This window comes from Sander lucioperca, chromosome 17 (genome assembly GCF_008315115.2).
Source record: "Sander lucioperca isolate FBNREF2018 chromosome 17, SLUC_FBN_1.2, whole genome shotgun sequence".
In the NCBI taxonomy this organism is placed as follows: Eukaryota; Metazoa; Chordata; class Actinopteri; order Perciformes; family Percidae; genus Sander; species Sander lucioperca.
In genome coordinates this window covers 14,142,342-14,164,929 of record NC_050189.1, presented here as the reverse complement: position 1 = coordinate 14,164,929, position 22,588 = coordinate 14,142,342, and the positions used below count along the sequence as shown (strand labels likewise).

At 39.9% G+C, this 22,588-nt stretch overlaps 1 protein-coding gene across 2 annotated transcripts; it reads right to left on the bottom strand.

Annotated features, from left to right (window-relative positions):
* Positions 1 to 4,029: 4,029 nt before the first annotated feature.
* Positions 4,030 to 21,503, bottom strand: trmt44 (tRNA methyltransferase 44 homolog). Of its 2 annotated transcripts, none has more exons than XM_035994168.1 (11): positions 20,970 to 21,503; positions 20,766 to 20,883; positions 19,008 to 19,227; positions 18,832 to 18,900; positions 18,346 to 18,453; positions 16,968 to 17,039; positions 15,427 to 15,533; positions 14,867 to 15,050; positions 11,686 to 12,034; positions 6,072 to 6,188; positions 4,030 to 5,406 (listed from the first exon to the last, which is right to left on the bottom strand). In XM_035994168.1, the coding sequence occupies exons 1-11, from the start codon at positions 21,295 to 21,297 to the stop codon at positions 5,177 to 5,179; spliced, it is 1,902 nt and encodes a 633-aa protein (XP_035850061.1). In that variant the 5' UTR covers positions 21,298 to 21,503; the 3' UTR covers positions 4,030 to 5,176. The 2 variants fall into 2 exon arrangements, with proteins under 2 accessions (XP_035850061.1, XP_031154258.2); XM_031298398.2 differs by having other exon boundaries at positions 4,030 to 5,409; positions 20,970 to 21,502.
* Between the last annotated feature and the right edge of the window lie 1,085 nt (positions 21,504 to 22,588).

The following is a 22,588-nucleotide window of genomic DNA, read 5'->3' as shown; positions in this document are numbered from 1 at the left end:
ATTCTTAAATAATAAGAGAGAAGTTTTAGTACTTGACAGTTAATATGGATAGAGGATAGGTATGTGTTATGGAGCAGTCTGTCATGATGTCTATTTATTTACTTGTAAATTTGTACGTGAAATAGTTGTATGTTCGTATGTCTTTTATATGGATGACCGAATTCTTCTTTTTATCTGCAAAACAATTTTACCTGCGGGTATGAAATAAAATTACCTTGACCTACCTTGACCTTGATATTCCTAACTGTTAAGCAGTAGGGGGTAAAGGAAAGTACTGGGAGAGTGGCGAATTCACACTGTGTGGCATTCCATTTTGTGCAGAACACAGTATTAAATTAACATCTCATCAAATATTAATTCAGTGGATTGGCCCCCAAGTGGCAATTTCAACAAGCAGAAAAGGTGTATTTTGATGCATACAAGTTATGATTTTGTGAAGAATGGGATTCTGTTGCGAAATACATAAATGAGATAAATCAGTGAATATACGATGGATCAGACAGCTTTATACTTGCAGGAAGCCATAAGTTGTGTTCTAATATTAACACCATGTAAATCTGAGTGAATTGGGTAGATGCCATGGCACGGCCCATGTGTGTACTGTGTATTTCGAGCTCTGTGTCGAGAAGAAGCGCCATCCAGGCTTGGCAGCTCTCCACTACCAACTTTTTGAAGTTTGTGTTGATGGTGAAATGTCAAATGGAAACAATTCCAAACAAACCCCTCCCCACCTCCCCCCATCTCACTCTTTCTGTATCTCTCAGTTCAATGGCACACTGGGGAGCACCAGGTATGACAGCTGGAGAGCCCAACACCCTAATCTCTGAGTATCACTCAGTAGGTGATGAGGAAGGTTGAGGCATGGGGGGAGGAGAAGTGGGTGAAAAGAGGTGTCTCCTGCAGGTACAGTACAAGACTCTATGAGTAATAGCCTAAGTGTGTTATCATGACCATCCGCTTGTCGGCTTTGAGATATTGATCGAGTGCCTGGATGAGAATATTATCCTCGACTTATCAAGTGGGAGAGGATTTAAAATGTGTTGGACTTCTCTGTGGTCAGAAAATCCTCCAAAGAGCTCTTTTTTTTCAAAAAGAAGTCACAGAACAAAGTTAGAAAAAGTTCTGAGTATTTAATACATTTTACTTTTAGTGCTTTCAACATCATCACGCCAAAATAGAGGTGTTGAAATTGATCAAATAATCGATGCATCTAATTGTGGACATGGACGATGCTGCATCGATAATCGACCGGGCCATAATCGATTATTTCTGTTTACAATTTAATTTACGTTTTGCACATTCAGGAAGTGCTGTAGTTTTATGTATCCAATTTATTTAGTATTAGAACACTGCAGAATGTTTTGTTTTTGAAGCTTGAAAAGCTATGAATTAAATATCCTATATGGCTTTAATAGAAAAATGTATTTGAGGCATCGTGATGCATCGTGAAGTAAAAATAAAGAAGAATAAATACATATAGGTCTACATATATTGAAATGTAGTAGCAGCAGTAGGACATACTTTATAATTAAACATTGATTTAACAAAGTCCGACCATTTGGTCCATATCCACAATGGATATAATGATGTTTTCTTGTTTTTGTGTCTGTCACTGGAAGTGGTCTAGTAGAAGTAGTAGTAGAAATATTCCTTAGAAAAAAAATAATGTATAAGTTAAAAAATAAGTTAAACAAACCCTTTAACACTGAAATCATGAACACCATGAACAGCAACAAACTGGTAGCATAAGTGTAACCTCATTCCACAGTAACGTGTAAGGAATGGATGGATATTAGCAAGTCTGGCTAACCAGTTTACATTAAGCCAGCATTACTTTCAAGGCCATTTGTTGGATACTGGTTAGAGCTTTCTTTTTGAAAAGCCCCATTTGTGACCAACCATAGACTGTAAAGATAATGGACGTCACAGCAATGTTCTATGTTATCATCGAAAAGCTTGACAGGCATAGAAACAGGCTAAGTTAACTGTCAGAGGGAATAATGAATATGGCGGTTCCATATATTCATGCGTAAATAAATAGATATTGACACAAAATAATGTACCAAAAAAAAAAAAAATTCATCGCAGTGACAGCTGTCAGCGTTGCAGCCCTACACGACTCGCTTTGCTGAGAGAGACTTCTGTAAGTCGCCAGGCCCCATGGTGCCACAATGAATAAAGCATGAGGGAAACACGGGCAAAGTTGTTGGCTTATAGGCAAAGAGATGCAGCCACTTCTCCCTGACCTAGATTTCACACATGGGGAGTAATTTTCTCTGTCTGCTAATGTGTTCCCCTCCTTTTTTTTTTTTGCTTTCACCATCTCTAATTCATTCCTCTGGAAACTTAAAGAGCTGATGGACATCATTTAAATACTTTACTTGGAGTAGGAAAACCTAAGAAAACCCAGAGAATTCTTTATTGCAAGAAATCACTTAACACGTGAAGTACCATTTGCAGAATAAAAAAACTGAAGCCCTTGTTCCGTATCACGCATTGTGTAAGACCAACCTCTAAGGGAAACGGTTTGTTTACACAGTTCAAATAGTTTTCCACGGGAACAGCAACATGATCCTATCTGGAAGCCCACTCAACTGCACACAGGAATTCATGTTGTGATGTGCAGCTCCTACTGTATATCAACACTCTCCTATGTTACTGGTTGTATAGTTTATTAGCCTGTGACCTTTATATTAAAGGGGGTGGGAGGGGGTGGGTCCTCTGGTGTCAATGCAGTGGTGTGAGGCGGACATAAACAGAGTCATGAACAGCTGTCAGAAGGGCTGGCTGCAAGTGTGTGGAGTTGGGTATTGGGCAGGCGATGGCCTCTGCTCCCCCGGCCACCTCACACTCTTCGCCAGTTAAATGCAGGGCAGCAGGTCAATAGCATCGGATGATCTTTGCAGACCCTGAGCTGAAGGAGTATTTTCATGAATTGATTTCTTCCTGGAAGCATAATGACACACAGGGGGGGGGGGGGGGGCGAGAGAGGGAGAAATGATTTGAGCAGGTCATTAAAAACCCACATGCGCATATTATGACCTTGTGCTGCCTGTCAAAACACAACCACAATCACTTTCAGCTCCAGTGTAGTTTCTGTCCGTCATAGCTGAAGCATCATTTACGTCCTGCAAAAGAGAGGCTTCCTCTCAGTGGACCTTCCCTGAATAAATAAAGGTTGAAAAACAGAAAACAAACACACAAAAAAACATCTAAATGGCCTTTCATCAACGGTAAATTGACCAGCTACAGCTTTGACCTGTGGTCAGACTGAGGAAATACGCATACGTCTGCATTAATATTCAATGACACATTGAGCTGCAGGGAATATGTGGGCATCCGGTCTGCCAATATGTAACCTTAGAATTTCCCTTTCAACCACAGTATGGGTGTTATCCTCAACTAAACAGAAAAATCAGGGAATGGATTAAGTGCACATAATATATTTGATATATATAACTGCTATCCGAGATAGGACTTACTGCTGTTAGTGATTAGTGATTTTGGGGTTGTGTCCTTAATATAGATGCAGTATGGATTTTACTTTCTAAGTGAAAGTTAAAATGATGAGACAGTAGATCAGAACTACGGTATGGGATTTTAAGTTAAACAAATGAGTTGCGATAGGGAAAATGATGAGATAGTAATGTGTAAATGGGGGATAGTAAGTGTAAATGATTACTTTTTAAGTCAAAATTATGACTTCATAGATAAAATTATGCGATACTAAGTCAAAGCTATGTCAACATTTTGACTTTTTAAGTCAAAAATACATACAAGACTTAAATTATACTTATGAGAAATTAAAAGATAATAAAGTCGATATATGGTCTTAAGTCAAAAGAGAGATAATGGCCTAAGTAACAACTATGAGATAAGTCAAAAGTGAGACTTTTTAAGTCAAGTAAATCAAAATATAGTATTTTTAAAATCACAATTGTGAAATATTATGAGATAATTTATACATCTCATATGTCATGAGTATTTATATTTTTGTTATTGCTAACATTTCATCTGTTTTCTTTGCCTGGCAGAAATGGGCTTCTATAAGATACCACAAGGGTTGAGAAAAGGTTTTTCATAATTCGGGTGAAATTACCCTTTAACCCTCAGTCAATTTGCACGAATGGCTCCAGATGGCAAAACAAGATAACCAAGATATCCTACCATTTAATGTCAGAAATCTGCACACTGCACATTGGTGAACTACCTGTGGGACAGTATGTGATTAAAATGATGCTAACATTACTCCCAGTCTTCTATTTCACTTCACATTTTTCACGTGATTGCAAAATCGGACAGATTTAAATAATCTGTCCTTATGTCCTTATTATTGCATCAGTGGTCTGATTGCTGTCACTCACATAAACAAACCAACCCAGCTGCAGTCGCTGCGTGGGTTTACTGGTTTTTGACATTTGAGCCACAGGGTGATGGCAGACCGTGTCAGAGAGACACAGCAGTGAGGGGATGACATGCAGCTCACCCCTCAACTCCTGCCAACAAATAATTCATACCGCTAACATTTACTTTGTTCAAACGCTGTCCGGTCTTTATCCACCGCCCTGCCTGTGAACCTCAAAGTACCTGTTTGAGGTGAATAAAATGTCTAAGTGAAGTATATAGAAGCTTTTAAAGTTTTGCTGCAGTGGAGGGAAAAGTTGAAAAATGCCCTGAGTGCTCGACAAAAACAAATCCATGATGGACTTGATCATCTTTAAATAAATAAAAAGATGTAGCTTGCAATGCACTTTAATATAGAGCAAGTGTACAATTTTCTGAGCTTTACAAAAGTCCACTTCTTAAATACATGAAAAAGAAAGACAAAAGAATCCTCTGAAATTAAATTTCAGCAGACAACGTAACCCAGATTTGTCAGCGAGCTCCAGCAGTGAAACTTAAAGCTGCATCACATTTTGGCAGCCTCACACAGAAAAAAGAGGACACTGAAATTTCAAGACCTCGATTCCCAGAAATGATGTAACGTGGCATCAATAAAACTCACACTGCTTGGACCTGAACTTCTTCCTCTTTGTGATTGCAGAGCTGGATGTGGAGGCTTTAAGAGGTTCATATGAGTGAATACTGTAATATACTGTATGTAAAGTATTTACTCAAGTTAAAAAATTAACTAAATAGAAGACTTCAAATAAAGTCTTCAGGAGGAATGAGCCAATCACAAGGCATCGTTTTTCATCTTCTTCAGAGGTCTGGTCGAGGGTCGGAGCTCATCAGGACCGTGAGCGAAGGCACAGTGTTGGGCCTGCAGGGGGCAGCGCTGAGGGTGGTGGTCGTAGAACCAGCAGGGGCGAGTTTTCAGGGCACCAAGGGCAACGGGCTTCCTCTTTGTATCCACCCTGGAGGACTTCCTGTCCCGCCAGTCTCTTATGTACACCCTCCCTCCTTCTACTGAAAGAGAAGGAATGACAGGAAGATACAAGACCTCTTCAGAATAAAGTGCTACCTCCAAAAGATACAAACAAATCTGTTCCTATGGTGGAGTGGAGAAAATAAGGGAATAATTCAATGTACAATGGATAAACTAGTTTTCCTAATATGTTACCCTTTTAGTGAAAAGTTACATTTAACCTAGTCTCACATTGCCAGACCTTCCTCCACGGGTCTGGCTAGTCCACACAGCATTCCGGGATGGGAGGAAAACGTGCTCTCGTTTATTGCCATTTCTTTAAACCAATCACACTCGTCTTGGGGCGGTGCTAAGCGCTGAATGGAGCCATGGTGCCGCTGCCAAATAGCCTCGGGAAGGAACTTTTTTTGCTGGAACGTGTAGGTTCAAAAGTTGTTTTAGTCGTGCAACAGAAAACTCAGATTGGACAGATAGTCTAGCTAGCTGTCTGGATTTACCCTGCAGAGATCTGAGGAGCAGTTAACCATAGTTGTCATAAATCCACCGGACTTTAAAATTTTCCAATATAAAGAAAGCAGAAGGTAACGGACACCCGGGCGAAAAGGGCGTGATCCGGCGGAATTTCCAGCAGCACCGGAGCAATCCCTGATCCCCTTTTTTCCCTCAATTTGATGTACTTATATAAAGTGTGTGGTCCAACTACCTCTAAAGACTTGGTGGTTGTTCTTGAGCAGCGTCTGAAGGCCTCCACACTCATTCTTCAGCAGCTGCAAGGTTTCCTGCTCCAACAGCCCAGCGACCTCGCTCACAGAGAGGCTGCCTGAGGAGGAGGGAGGAGGGGAAGAAAAGGATGAAAGATAAGAGCAAAGAACACCGTGACAAATGAGCTGGAGAAGGTCTATCAATGTTATGTTCATCAATATATTAACACGCTGCTTCAGGCATGCACAGAAATCATTTTTACCCACCACTACAGAGTAAGAAACTAGCATCCGACACAGCCGATTGGCTTGAGTCGAAGTCACCTGCAGTTGTTTTGAGAGAGCCAGAGCTACTACGTTGTCTCAGAGAAAATGCTCCAGGAGTGAAAGGGTGAGCAATGCTATATACGGAACATTTTACAGGAAGAGAGAAAAAAAAATCAGTCACTGTCTTTCAGTGTTAAGTCAGGGCTCTGAAGTGTGCTCAATTAAAGCTGCTCCACTAAGCTGTCAGAACAACCAGCATGCAATGCACCGCTGCATCTCCCACCGGCCGTTTGAGAGTGTGACTCTGTCGTCACTCCCCCACTGGGACAGTAATTGCAGATACCAAGAGAGCACAAAAAGTAGAAAGGGGGATATTGAAATCCATGGTCTTATGCTAGGAGTTTAGCATGTAGTAAGCAGATAAATAAATGACGTACCAGGAGCAGCACACCACCTATGGGTTTTGGGTTTCATGAGATTTTCTGTATTTCTGGCATTGCCCTTTTACCCCCCGTAGAGAATTCTATCAGGTCTGACCTTTGGTTTGTACAAATGAGTTCTTCCTCCTCTTTTCTCTGACATATTGGAGAGGGACACACTGCAGGATTTCTAATGCTCCTGTGTGCCGTTTCATAACAATATTCGACCTATATCTGCAGATACATAATGCGATCTTTTTCATACTTTTACTTAAAATCTCTGGTGGCACTTCAGGCAACCCCTGCTGGTTTAGAGATTATTGAATATGAGAGTTTTACTGTGAAATATATTGTCTTTGCCTCTGACCTGAAGTTCAGTTGGGCAAAGAAATAAATGTACTACTTCAGAGCTAATATATACTGTATATAGTTTTATTCTAAGTTTTACATTAATTATACAGGTGAATTTAGAGCTACGATGGTTATCTAAAAACATATTGTCCAACCAAATACATCCTAAACTTAGCTGGTCAAATAGCTGAGTCAATACCTAAAATATGCAACACACTCCCACATTCACACTTGCATGGCCAAAGACGGTGTTAAACTGGGCAGACTGCTGTCCTACAGCCCAGACGCCAGGGAGCTCCAAGCCTTAATATAATATCAGCACACCATTTAGAGTTGCCCTTTACTGCCTGCAATGTTAATGGGGATTAATGGGAAAAGGGCAGTATTGACAGAGCAGACTCTGCTTGGACTAAGACCAAGGGAGATGATTATTAATGGCTCGGCTTGACATACAGTTGTTTTTTTTTTAAGGCAAGTGATTGATTGCTTGTTGTGGGGTTTTTGCTGCTTAAGCCAATTCAGAATCAGGCTGAGTGGAGCAAATTAGCTCTAAGATTGCTGAGAGGTGAATAAAACATTTGAAAGGATCATTACCAAGAGAGCACAGCTGTAATACAGGTCAGCTCATGATTTGATTTTACTGCCTGTCAAAACCTGAAAATGCTGAAAAATAGTTTATTCTCTTTATCTGCGAGTCAGAATTATCCAAAGGGGTGACAAGATAATGGACAAGTTTGTAAAGAAGAGCGCAAAACATACACCGTGTTCCAAATTATTATGCAAATGATATTTTTCACTGATTTTCCTAAATAGTCGATGCAAATGACAATGTCAGTATCATTTTCAAGTCACCAACCGTTAGGGTATAAGTCAAATTTCATTGAACAAACCACCCAATGAAAACAGTATTTTTTTTTAAATATTTAAAAATAAAAAAACTCAAAATGCACTGTTCCAAATTATTATGCACAACAGTTTCAAAACATTTTATAGGTTGTAAAGAACTGAAAATGGTCATTTGCTGAATTTGCAGCATTAGGAGGTCATATTTACTGAAATCAAAAGCTATTTCAATCAAACACATCTTAACAGGGCAAGTTACATGTTAACATAGGACCCCTTCTTTGATATCACCTTCACAATTCTTGCATCCATTGAACTTGTGAGTTTATGGAGAGTTCCGGCTTGAATGTCTTTGCAGGATGTCAGAATAGCCTCCCAGAGCTGCTGTTTTGATGCAAACTGCCTCCCACCCTCATAGATCTTTTGCTTGAGCATGCTCCAAAGGTTCTCAATAGGGTTGAGGTCAGGGGAGGATGGGGGCCACACCATGAGTTTCTCTCCTTTTATGCCCATAGCAGCCTATGACACAGAGGTATTCTTTGCAGCATGAGATGGTACATTGTCATGCGTGTAAATGATTTTGCTCTGGAAGGCACGGTTCTTCTTTTTGTACCATGGAAGAAAGTGGTCAGTCAGAAACTCTACATGGTGGCCATCCACTACTCCATCCATCTAGACCATCCGGGGTTGCACGGCACTCATCAGTAAACAAGACTGTTTGAAAATTAGTCTTCAGGTATTTCTGGGCCCACTGCAACCGTTTCTCCTTGTAAGGAGAGAAACTCATGGTGTGGCCCCCATCCTCCCCTGACCTCAACCCTATTGAGAACCTTTGGAGCATGCTCAAGCAAAAGATCTATGAGGGTGGGAGGCAGTTTGCATCAAAACAGCAGCTCTGGGAGGCTATTCTGACATCCTGCAAAGACATTCAAGCAGGAACTCTCCATAAACTCACAAGTTCAATGGATGCAAGAATTGTGAAGGTGATATCAAAGAAGGGGTCCTATGTTAACATGTAACTTGCCCTGTTAAGATGTGTTTGGTTGAAATAGCTTTTGATTTCAGTAAATATGACCTCCTAATGCTGCAAATTCAGCAAATGACCATTTTCAGTTCTTTACAACCTATAAAATGCTTTGAAACTCTGTTGTGCATAATAATTTGGAACAGTGCATTTTGAGATTTTTATTTTTAAATATTTCAAAAAAATACTGTTTTCATTGGGTGGTTTGTTCAATGAAATTTGACTTATACCCTAACGGTTGGTGACTTGAAAATGATACTGACATTGTCATTTGCATCAACTATTTAGGAAAATCAGTGAAAAATATCATTTGCATAATAATTTGGAACACAGTGTAGTTCTGCTCTTTTTTCTGTCTTTTCTTAAATCTTTCAATTATTCGTAAAGTAAAATCTTGTGAAAGGCAAAACACCATCCCACTCAATAATAAAAACACCCATAATAACCAAAGTCATAAATAAACTAAATAGCTCTGAAAACAGGAACATAACAACACTTCTACATTTATTTTTTACTCCCAACATAATATTATGTAGTGCTGCTATTTTCATTCTAGAATAATGTGCCAATTACCTTCTAGGTTATTCTAGCGGTTGGTCTACCTGTGACAATTTCCTGCATGTCTTCCCCCTCTTTCTCACATAGCTGTCCTATCCATTAAAGGCGGAAAAGCCCAAAAAATAATCTTTAAAAATGTCAGGAAACAGTGAAAAATGTAGTTGCAATTTCGTAAAGCCCAAGCTGACATATTCAAATTGTATGACTATATATATATACACGGTGTAATCTTAAGCGTGGGGAGAGTGCAGTTCATCTTCATCAGTGAAGACTGCAGCTGTGGAGGAAGATGATGATGATGATGATGATGACGCTGATGATGATGATGATGATGATGATGATTCTGGGAAGCACAACTTACTGCTGGGTCTTCTGGACTAAACTGGTAAAAGGTGTGATGGGAGGCACCCACCCGTTAATAACATCCTGCATCAACTCTCACCCACTCCCTTGTGCAAGCTGTTTCTGTTCAGTACATACATAATGGGTGCACAAAGAAGCAATACAAAGGACATTTACATAATATAATGTGCATTTTTAACTTACTGTACCTGTCTTTTGATGGAAAAAAAGAGGTTTAAAAAACAGATTTGACTGATTTGAGGTTCGTGTTGCAGAGTGTAATATATGTCAGATGTACAGCTACACACTGACTTTCATTGTCAGCATGACTACATAACTACCTGAGCACAATCAGCAGTTCGGCATGCATGAATTAGTAACTTGATTTAGAGCTACAGTAGCCAGCTTCACACATTTGCACATTTCACACGTTAACTATTCAAAACGCCAGTAAGATGTACACTATTTTAACGTCAGTGCACAAATATCGTGCTATATAACAGCAGTAAGGCTTGTACATTTGTCAATATTGGTTTCAAATAATGAACTTTGCCTGATTAAAACATAGTCTAAAGTTAGAAGAGTTTCCTGATTTTGACCAGGGATTAGCTGTACAAAGAATAAGTGAACAAGCCAAAGAATCTGACCAAGATTTCAATGCAAATACGAATCTTGACAGTTTTTGATACTTGATTGTTACAAAAATAAGTTTTTTACCCCCCCCCCCCCCCACACACACACACACACACACACACCTCACGGGCTGTTCTTTTTTATAACTTTTAGTTCATGAGTTAAATGCGTGTATTTGAGATCTGTTTCAGACTGGGTGCTCAGGAGCAACTGATAAATATATTCAACTCTGAACTTACACTAAAGCCAGGAAGCTATAACCAAAATTCTACTTCAGTATCACTTCAAATTAAAAAATTAATATATTAAAATGTCAATAATCATTATACTCATTGAAGATGCATTAAAAATGGAGAGAAACTGAATCTCAAAGCCCTTTCGATGACTCTGAGGCCCTCCTGGATCTCTCAACATAGGCTGGCTCACCTGAATTTACCCTTTGTTCTTACACAGCACATAACTGGTAGGAATACCTCAATACAAATGCATACTCATGCATAAATCATAGATAGTGGTGCATTATTCATCCACTCATCTCTTTACAGGGTTACAGACTCCCTTTATTCGCTCTCCCTCATATTTTTTGAACCTCTAATTTCAGCACTGACATCATGACAGAGAATTTTCTGTTTTAATCATAGTAGTCCTCATCTCTTCTTTATGTCATTCATATTGTGTGTGTGTGTGGCAGTGGGGGGGGGGGTGCAGAGGCGTTGACAAAGGTAGTGTGTGTGTGTGTGTGTGTGTGTATGTCACTCTCTGTACCGTGCAGTGCAGGAAGTGGCTGGCAGAGTGAGATACAGAGTTCAAAGTGGCGTCGCTGTGTGTCACGAAGGGGGGGGGGGCAGTTGAGAGGTTCAAGCTGCAGAGGCTGCCATCGTGCCACAAAGTGCGTTGAATTATATTTTAAGGTAGTGATGAGAAATGTGAGAAGTGATTCATCCGTGTTCGGGTTACATCTATAGCTTTCTCAACTGCACTGCTTCTGTACATACTAATCTCTCCCTTTGTAGGACATATATACAGCTGCCCGGCAAAAGATATTACAAAGTTATGAATTCAGAAAGTGCACAATACCAAGACTGGATTGGTGAGCTTCACAGATAATGTGTACTACTCTGGATTTAATGTGAAGATTTGTGTGATTCTTTTGACCTCGGGTGTTGTGTTGTGGTTTACCTCCTCGATTCCAGTCACTGGAGGACCCGCGGCCGTCACCTTCAGTCATTCCCAAAAGAACATTAGCAACCTGCAGGACAACACCGTCGACAAAGTCCCGCGGGAGAGCGGCACAGTTTCGAACAGTTTCAACCCTGTCTCTGGGCTGGAACCCCTCTCCCCAGCTGCTGTCGCGGGACCAGTCAGTGTCTCTCTTCCCATGGCAACAGTCCACGCCATTTCCGATGTCTGACCTTTGAACTGTGGCCCCAGAGGAGGGCTGGCGGCTCTGGATGTAATGAGCTCTTCGCTGCTCGGCCTCGGCCTCGTCAGATAGCTGGTAGTTTCTTGACTGTCCCACCAGACACACCTGCAGGAAAACGGAGCTGAACGTCAGGACCACTCCCATGGGTGCTGAGCAGGGGTGCAAGATATATCGACTCAATATCGTTATCGCAATATATCGAAAGTGTCGCAATAAGTATGCAATATTTTGTGGAGTGCTGCGTCCCGTCCGTTGGCTGTGTGGCTTAGTTGTGTTTGATTTAGAGCCAACTTGAACTGCTATAATGATCATGTTTCATTGGCCAGTTAGCGTACCACTTGCACATGTTAGTGCACGTCAGCGCACGGGTCTACTACGTGACAAACCCTAGCATACCACATGTGTGCATATTTCAACAGAGTGACAGTGTAAGTGAAGAAATAGATAGAGACAACTAAACGGAACAAATCAGAGAAGAGAAAGAAAAGTTGTGTCCTGTTCTCTTTATTTATTTTATACTGTCCAACCAGTAAAACATGTCCTGTTCTGTAGACATGGTCCTTATTCATTTATTCATGTTGTACCAGTCAAATATGACTGTCAGTTGAAATAACCCTTGTGTTGTAAGAAAACTTGTTTAATTTGTTATGAATCTATTTTGATGCGTTTTCCTGTAACTTTTGTAATTTTACATATGTTTAAAAATATCAAAATTAATATCGATATCGCAATATCACATTTTGTCAATATCGTGCAACCCTAGTGCTGTGGCTCAAAGTTGTAAAACAAACTCAAAAGTAGGAATAAAAATTCAGTATATTCATATGTGCTGATGTTTGGGAAGGTTTTGCATTATTATGAACAAACTGATTATGACTGATCTCTCTACATTAAAAGCACAGTCAATACTTGCTTGTTCTTATTATGTGTCCGTGCATGGAAGCCATTAATGGCTGCCAGGTGCGAAAGAAACGTCCCTAAAGACTTGATTTATTTCTGTGTGTCTATATTAAATGAGGCTCAGGTGGACAAAAGGCAGGGATGCATTTTATGATAATATTGCGGCGAAGGATAATGACCTTTTTTGAAGAAAAAAAATATGTTCATTAAACTATATATAATAATAATATTCACAGTGAAAAAAGACTGGAAAAATCTGAGACAAAAAAAAGAGCTCACATGCAACAAAAGTTCACACCTACGACTTCACAAGTATGAGGTACGTGCGCATTAGGTAATCAAGAAACCAGCGTACTGCAGTCACTTTTAACCACCCACTGATTCACTACGCACGTCTTTTTACACACTGCGCTGTGAAAAGTTAAAAGTCTGTGAAAGTGTAGTATATATATCAAAAGATTAGACGCATCTTTATTGTGGTCATTTTCAAAAAGAAAACCTGTCCCTTAAAACATTCCAGGTACAATGCATGGTATACATATGAAACCTTAATTATGTGGGGTTTTCTACCTTCAACGTCCAAATTCTTTTCTAAGGTTGTAACTGGTAAAGCGTTAAAGGGGCACTCCATCAACTGTACACATGGAAGTGTATTTCATTGGTCATGCAAAGCACTACTCATGCTGTTGTATAATGTCTTCTGTGGCTCTGGAGGAAGCTTACCAATGTCTGTGTTATAAACTGGTGTGGAGTGTGGAGTTTGAAAGATGTGGGCATTCATCAGGAAGTTGCATTATGGGAAGTGTAGGATGTATAGTTTTTTTGCTGGGTGACACATACTAGGGATCATAGAAATGAAATGAATAAAAAGGACCTTGACATTTTGCCATGGTCGTTTCATTAGTACAAAACAAAATGGCGATTGTTGTTAGTTATCATGCTAACAACATGTGTCAGTGGGGCTGTGAAGTGTGTCGCAGCTCGCTGGGAGGAGAGCGGGCCGACGCAGCTCGGGAGACGTTCTCCGGAGAAGTGGGGAGTGATGATGAGGGACTATTAGAACCAGCCCGCTGTTTGGCTCATTTTCTGTAACCAATGCAGTATGAAAGCACAGCAGAAGCAGCAAGCCAACTAGCGGACAACTGGCTAGTTAGCTAGCTAGCTTTCTATCTCCGCAATGCCCCCACGCCACTCCAGTAACTAAAAAAGAGCCAAACAAAGCTGTCACTCATCTGGCGATAGCAATGTGCTTTGTGTGGATGAAGCATTAAAGCTGTTGCAAGCATTTTATTTTAGGAGTCGTTGGGCAAAAATTCCATAATAATCTTTCAGCATATTGTAATTCAGTCAGGTCTGAGAAACTAGACTTCTACACCTTCTCTTGGCTCTGTATTCAGGCTTTAGAAAATCTAGCCGTCACGGGAGACTTTGGACAGTCACAGGTCATTTCAGAGAGAGAGAGAGCATTCCCACTAGGAGAGGGAGAGCTGCAGGAAGAGATCTCACTCTACTTTAAATTCTGGTGTTGTTTTTGCATTCTACCCACTGTAGCTTTAAGTCGTTAAATCGGACTCATTTAGCGGCTGACTCTCTGCCGCCTCGTAACGTTATTTCTCCACTGCTCATTTTTCCTTTACCGAAACACCTCTCCTCCGTGACTTGCTGCAAGTCGGTTTGTACAGAGGTTAATAGAAGTTAGTCAGTTGCCATGGCAACTGTACGCATAAAAATGGCTGCCGCTCTGACCATTTCTGCTACGTTGATTTGAATGGGAATTGGCCTTTCTATCAATTTCATTTTTATATTAGGGACTCAAGGTCAGGATACATTGGGCTTTGCTGCTTCAATCTTGACAATTGTTTTTGTTAAATACGGAGTTAAATAGTAGTTTGTAACTTGTTTTGGAGTATAGATAGAAAGAAAAAATGTTTTAAAAGATGTCAATCACACAATATGACAAATGTTTTAGTAATAAGACAAGTCTTAATATAGGAAGTCTAGTCAGTTGTGACTCTGGACTACGTACTGTAAGCCTACCCGTTTGGTGGAGGGTATTCTGAGGCAGTCCTCCTCAGTGCTGAAGCCACTGACTTGGCTGACCTCCGTGATGAAGTCGATGTATTCCTTGTACTGAGACTTCTTGCACTGACGTCTCTGGTACTTTGCATAGAAGTCGAAAAAACAGCAAGGGAGGACGAAGTACCGGCAGGAGTAAGATGACCTGCAGTGAGAGCAAAAGACATATTCTTACCCAGCGCCAAAGAAAAAGTTGATTATAAATCTTCAGCAGGAAGTGTGCTGGGTTATTTCCAAGATTCTGAATCTCTTCAACAGACAGGAAACAACAATCCATTACTAGAGATTATCATCTGTAGTCACAAATAGATTTGTCAGACTGAGGCTCAACATCGCCATCAGGTGGTCGCCTTAGAAAATACAAACTTGTCAACTCGCGCACACACACACACACACACACACACACACACACACACACACACACACACACACACACACACACACACACAATGTTATTCCAAATTGGAGAGATCAGCTGGCACTTGAGCTGCTGAGTGAGATTGTGTCTGCTGATGACTCGCCTGGCAGCTATAACGGGGATCCAAGGTGTGAGCTCGTCCGAGTGGTTTCCAATCAGCCAGTCCGTAACCGGGAATAAGAAGCTCTCGCTGGGAGTAATTGCCTTTTCCTGATTGAGCAAAGACCCAAAAAACACATGAGCTCCTTAAAGCGGGGAAGATGCACGCCGGTGTGATTTGATTCTGAATCACTTTATCGAAAAAAGGACAACTTTTTCTCTTCTCAAACTTTGAATATATCACTGAGCACCTGAAATGTATGAGAACTCATTTAGTCGTTGGGCTTTTAGATGATCAAACTAACACGATCCAAGCAAATCCAGCTATAAGAATTTATATAAAACATTTCATATTCGGCTCATTACAGCAGGCAGGTCCATCACCAACATCACAAATGATGTAGGTTAGGAGCACTGAGGCCTGTGAGGTTCAGAGAGAGCCTCCAAATGAAGGTTTAGGACTGACTACAGCACCCCTGGAGGCTCAGAAAGATTGGTCTGACACACCCTCTCCCAAAGAATCAGTCAATAATAGATGATCTGAAATGGAAGCAGTCAGCAGCTTGTTGTCAAATGAATGACTGAGTCCAGGAGGCAGATAGGAGGGAGAGTGCAGTGTTCTGGGGACAGGTTTCCCTGCAAACGTGTGCATGTTAACATGGATTAGTCTGGATTCAGCTTAAGTCCCCTGTGCAGTTGTAATGGGTTTTTTTTGCAGCTTGTAGCAATCGTTAAATCAAGAGTTTCTGAAGTGTAACACTGTCTGTTCCAGCCAGGTAATGTCAGTGTGAAAACCTCACTGTGGTATTACTGTTAAATAACAAAATAAAAACATTTTCTTTCAGAATTTTGCATTATGCTTTTTTTTTTTTTTTTATGGATCTTTGCAAATAATTAACAGTTATAAGGTTCATTCCAGGGCAGCCACTGATGATTATTAATCTGCCGAATACTTGGTCCATTATTCAATTCATTGTTTGGTCTGCAAGTTTAAAAAAACATAGTGAAGAAATGCTTGTTTTGTCCAAACAACAGCTCTAAATACAAATATATTGTTTACTATCATATAAGATCACCAAAAGCAAAACACCCCTACATGCTCCATATAAAATGGTTAGTGGATTATCAAAATTGGTGCAGACAGATTTTCTGTCGATCAATTAATCGATTAATAGACTAATTGCTTAAGCTTTAATCTGTCTATCATCATGGACTAGCATAAACAATAATATTTATGTTTCACTGGCCAATGTTTGGTACAAAAACTGATATTATGACGTAAGATTGTTTGTTTTTTTAGCAACCTGATTTACGGTTTGTGTTTTACTACAAAAGATTGTCTCATTTCCTAAAAATGTGTCTCATACAAACAAAAGAATTAACAGTTGAACCCAAAGCAGCCGCAGTGAGGGGGCGATGCCAGCTTTAAAGACACCTACAGCGTATGATATGGATTCCCTGCCTCATGTGAAACGATAATAACGCTAATTAAAAACCTGAATATGGTTACAATGAATCCGCCTTCTTCATGCTCAGCTCGCTCACCTCTAGCACGGTCTGGGGGCCGTACATGTCCCAGATCTTCCTCTTCCGAACATCGATGCCCTTTCCAGGATGCTGCAACACAAGACGGCATGACGGTCAGCGGCTAATCACTTTCAGCCACATTCACATCAACGGCTGGGTGCAATTTCAATTACACCTGTCCTAGTTTGTGATTGGCCCATTACGGTGACACAACACTGTAGATTTTATATATGCAGAGACATGAATCCCCTCACCAGCCCCATGTCATTGATTAAGCTACCAGGGAACATCTGGCTAATTGGAAGATTTCTTCTTCGAGGGCCCGGTGTTTTTACAAAAGGCAGTTTAAAATCTGTTATTCCCTCCTATTTAGGATTTAGGTAGCGTGGCTCTGGGATGGCAGAGTCAGTCAGTCAGACAGATGTTCCACCACTTGGGTCCAGACAAGAGCTGCAACAATTATTCAATTAATTCATTAGTTGAACCTAAGAAAATGAATTGTCAACTATCTGAATAATCGATTGTTTCAGTCATTTTTTCAAGCAAAGATAGCCAAATACGTACAGTGCTCGGCATAAGTGAATACACCCATGCTAAAGTTGACTAAAAAGAGGAATAAAAAAATCATCTTTAGGAAATTAAAAAATATAAGATAAAAAAAATGAGGAAAAATCCAACCTTTAAGGACACCAATTTTCTTTGTTAAATGAATAATACATTGTAAATAAATAAATGTTCTTCCTTAAAATACAGGGGGCATAAGTAAGTACACCCCTATGTTAAATTCCCATAGAGGCAGACAGATTTTTATTTTTAAAGGCCAGTTATTTCATGGATCCAGGATACTATGCATCCTGATAAAGTTCCCTTGGCCTTTGGAATTAAAATAGCCCCACATCATCACATACCCTTCACCATACATAGAGATTGGCATGGGGTACTTTTAGTTAGACTAATAGCTGGTTTGATTTGCATTGAGAGATGATCTTATTCAGTTCAAACATTTTGCAATTAAATTCTTCATGATGTAGTTTATATGCTTTTTTTTTGTTTTGTTCGGTTAAGCGATTGCATCTGCTTTCAAACGTACATTATTAGAATACTGCTTTGTCGTTTATAATGTGGCATTAAGGCGCAGCTTCTGACTTTCCTCAGTTCAGTTTTAGATTCTAAGTACATCCAGTTTGTTGCATTGGTGTTGCAAGTGTTGCATCCAGTTCAGTACAAAACAATGCCCATATAACCATTAACCCTATCAGGTAAGAAACCACCTATCTACATCTCAGTTATGTAGACCAATCTATATGGTTACGTGGGCTTTCAGTTAGCTTTTAACCAGGAAGTAACATACTGTACATATCACTGACAGCCAACATTCAGCCAGCACCTGACTTACCCCTTCATTGGCCAGTATGTGAACCAGGAGGCCATTTCCACAGCCCAGGTCCACAAAGGACTGTCTGGCGCTCAGACTTTTCTCTGCTCGCTCCTCAGCCCACAGCACCTGCAGCACAGTGACAGAGACTCAACACTACTGTATGCTCATGAGAGCTTCCAATCGCCTGCAGTGTGACACCTGCAGCTGCAGCTAACACCCTTTCACCTGCCTCTGGCATGACATATCATTTAATTTACTGGGTCAAAGCAATTTTTCACACTCAAATTGATTGACCCAGCTTTGGTTGCGTGACTTGACAACATGTGACGGATAAAAATGAGTTTCACCTACACATACATGTACAGTATGGAGAAGTGTGAAAAGACAGAGGAGGCAAAAGACCTTCAATTCACATATCAATCTTCAAGACCCAATACAAGTATCACTGATTAACAAATCATTGATTTTTTATATCAAAACATTTACATCCAAGTTTGAACTCACAAGGAGATATGTAGCAATGGCAACATCCTCATAGACAAATTTGTCAGGATCTGTAACCTCAGGCCAAACCTAGAGAGTATGGGGAAAATATCAGTACTTAATAATAAAGATGATATTAACAGCTTTAGAACCATTTACATATAGAAAACAACCGCCTTACACTGAGTGGACTTTACCTTGACCATGGCCTTGTACTTCTCTTTCAGCTGCTGGTACATGACGCTGTACTTCTCCACCGGCAGCAGAGACAAGGTGCTCCTGAACTCGCTGCTCTTGCACTCGGTGGCCCAGCGCACCAGTTTAGGCAGCAGATCAGTGGACAGCCAGGGCAGATTTGGGTACGCCACGCCATCAGAAAACCACGCATCTGAAGCTAGAACATGCAGCTCCAAGGCCCTGCAGATAAAAGATTAGCTTTCTGTGTGTCAACTAGTCTGTGCTCATTTAAATAACAATTTGTGCTACTAAACGCACAGTACTGACAAGATGAGGGCCTTAATGTGGGTCCTGCTTAATTACCTAATCTTAAGGGCCTGTCTTCAGGAGTGCCTGTGTCAAAACCAGTTGTTAAGATCTACAGTAGTTTAGTTTGGTGATTTAATGTTGCATATTTCAAAATGAATGTGCTTAATTAAATTACCACACAGCAAATATGGACCCAGTAGTGTTCTAGCACAGAAAAACTGCACATATTGCGCAGAGAGTGGGAGGAATGAGGGGAGCTAATAAACACCCAGCAGCTAACTTCCCTAGCAGTTAAATCAGGCCATAATATACCCACAGATTGTTAAACAATCCTTCCCTTTTTGCCCCACTGTCCTGCTATAAATCCATCAGATTTAGAAAGCAGGACACCATTTTAAATCTGAAAACATTTCAAAGGACAAACAAGGCTCCAGCTGAAGAAGAGAGACAAGAGGTGTAGCTGAGACACATCACTGCCACTTAAGTCAACCTCCACCTTCTCATCTTACTAACTTAATATTGTAATAAAGTGTTAAACTGTTGTCTAATGATAGAGTCCTCTTGTTCTCCAATAACTACACTTAGAAAGCACCACTACCAACTGCTTCCAAACACAGATATCTTAACATATATCACAAACACATTCAGACTGTATATCACTACTACTACTGCTAATACAGACAGCATAGTACCTCTATCACATTTTGGGCCGTGCTTAAGATTGTATACAGTATAAACATTAGTCAATCTTATTTTACTGTGATAGAAGAATCATTTTTTTCTGCATGTTGACTGTATGGAATATCTGACCTGTGTGTTTTCTAAAGTGAATGACTAGATTCTCTCCATTAGTAATCTTTTATTATAGTTCATGTGAAATAAAGCATAAAGTAATTTGATACCAATACTAACACTGATATACCAATTAAACATTGTATTTATGTGAGGAGAAACAAGAAAGTGTATAAAAGTTAATGTATTCAGTAGCGGCATGGCGGTACATTGATACAATATTTACAGTGTGTTATTAGACTAGATATCATCTTGGATTTTGGTGAAAATTAACAATGAATCCTGATTCCATGTTCAAGTTTTTAGTTCCTATTCAATAGTTCTTAATGTCAGACACTTCCACCATCCTGAGTAATTGTTGGTGGACTGTGAAAACACAGGGGACAACGATGGAAATAAGTCAAAGACTTCTCATCTATCGTCATCATTGTAATTGAAAAAGTTGAGTATGGTTGTATTTTATAATGTCAATAAACCACACCGAGAAAAATAATGATCCTGTGTAACCATTTTCTGTATAAATATTTCTGAAAGCATCCCAAAGCTTCTCGTCAAAAATAAGGCATTCAGAAAAAATATTGAGCCATATTATCTTGTCAGTATTGCTGAGAAGTTGCATGCAGTCATGTTGACCTCCAGGCTTATATTTGATAGATAGCGCCCATTGAGCCACTCACCATTCCTCACAGTCCTGATGGAGGAGCTGGAACTGATAAATGTTGCCCTTCTTTAGAGACACCTTTCTTTCTGAATCCTCTTCAAACGGAAGAAAGGTCACTTGTTGTCTGTCAAAGTCTTAAATGGACAAAGACATTTAAAAAAAAAAAGTTATTATAGGAGAACAGTTTGGTAGAGGGCCTTTCATTCCAGTCCACTCTTACCTTTGAGTATAACCTCTTTATGAAGGTGTGTCCCATACCGGTTTACTTTAGGAATAAATGTTCTGACACTAAAAGACCAGGGCTTTCCCTTGTCGTGCGTCTGTGCCGGTGACACCCTGCCGCTGATGAAGGACAACACTTGCTGAGGATCATCCAGCAGGAACAGCAGAGCCTCTCTGCCCACATCTTTACTCTCCGTCTCCTTCACTCCGCAAAGACGCTTGTTTACAACGTGAGGTTTCTTTATCCACACGTCTACAGCTGACCAAAAGCCTTCGGGAAGAGTCTTACATTCTCCTGGGAACTTTATATCAAACAGTTTTGGCATAATTGAGTAGCAGACACGACTACAAGCCGCGTGTGTTTACAAACGGAGAGTGGACTTCCGGGGTCTTTTATTTTGTAGATAAAGAAAACTAGTAACTTTAAGATAAAACTTGCTTGTAAAATTAGTTCGCATTTTTTCCTAAATCCCATCGTACCATAAAAACAAAAACAAATGCTGAGCTCTATTATGAACATTAACCTATGAGAAAAAAAAGAAATGTTGTCGCTGTATGATGACGTTTCCACAGGCGACAAATATCAGTTTTTACAGTCATACATTAGAGGGCGCTGTTGCTCATGTCTAGGTTTCCTCAGCTGGGATAATATCGATCCTTTATGAGGAAAAGGGCAGATTTTTTTTAAATAACTACTCTTTACTGGTCTTTTTCTTTTAACCAATACGCAAACAAATTCCCAATAACATTAGCTGGCTATGTAATCATGACTATTATTATGTAATTAGCACTATCACTGATGTGTTGGTAGCTGCTAATCTTTTAATCACGTTAATAACATCAAGTATCAATAATTAGGCAACATGTAAACTCAGGTTGAAGAACACCCCCTATACATTATATACATTGATTCACAATATGTTCACGTCATGCATGATTGTATAGCTTATGTAGTATGCTGTGTATAGTTTTCTAACTTTGCTTTATATGCTATTTGATTTTTTTTTCTACTTACTTCCCAGTAAAGTTGCATTTTATTTTATCTAATTAGCTTTACATGCCCATGAGATGTCATTTTATTTTTTAGAATTGCATGCAACTCTATCAGTTTATATAACATTTACACAGAGTCAACCTTTTTTCTGTTTGTTTGTTTTTAAGAGCTGCATCATCTCATCAAAATGCACATATTCTAGGTGTATATGTGCATTATTTCACACAGATTTCCCCAAAATTCAGTCTGACATATTTGGACTTTTGAAAGTTGTATGGGTTTGAACAGTTTTTGTCTGCACAACATGCACCTTTGATGACAAACACCAAACAGACCGAACAGACAGATCAGTGAAGTTTAAGGGGTTAACGCCTTTCCTATAGGTCTTGTCACATTCTCTTCTTTCAAATTCTGTGACAACGTAATCTTGACCTTTCTGGCAAATAATGCAAACAGATGAATCAACTTCTCTAATAATGGTTCACTCTTTGTTCCCCTGTCATGCGTCATGTATCTCATTTCTTTTGTCCACGGTTCCTGGATTTCTGACTGGTTTTTTTAGACTGTATATATTCACAGAGTGACAATCCATTCCTTTTGACAGTGTTGGTTCATACTGCATC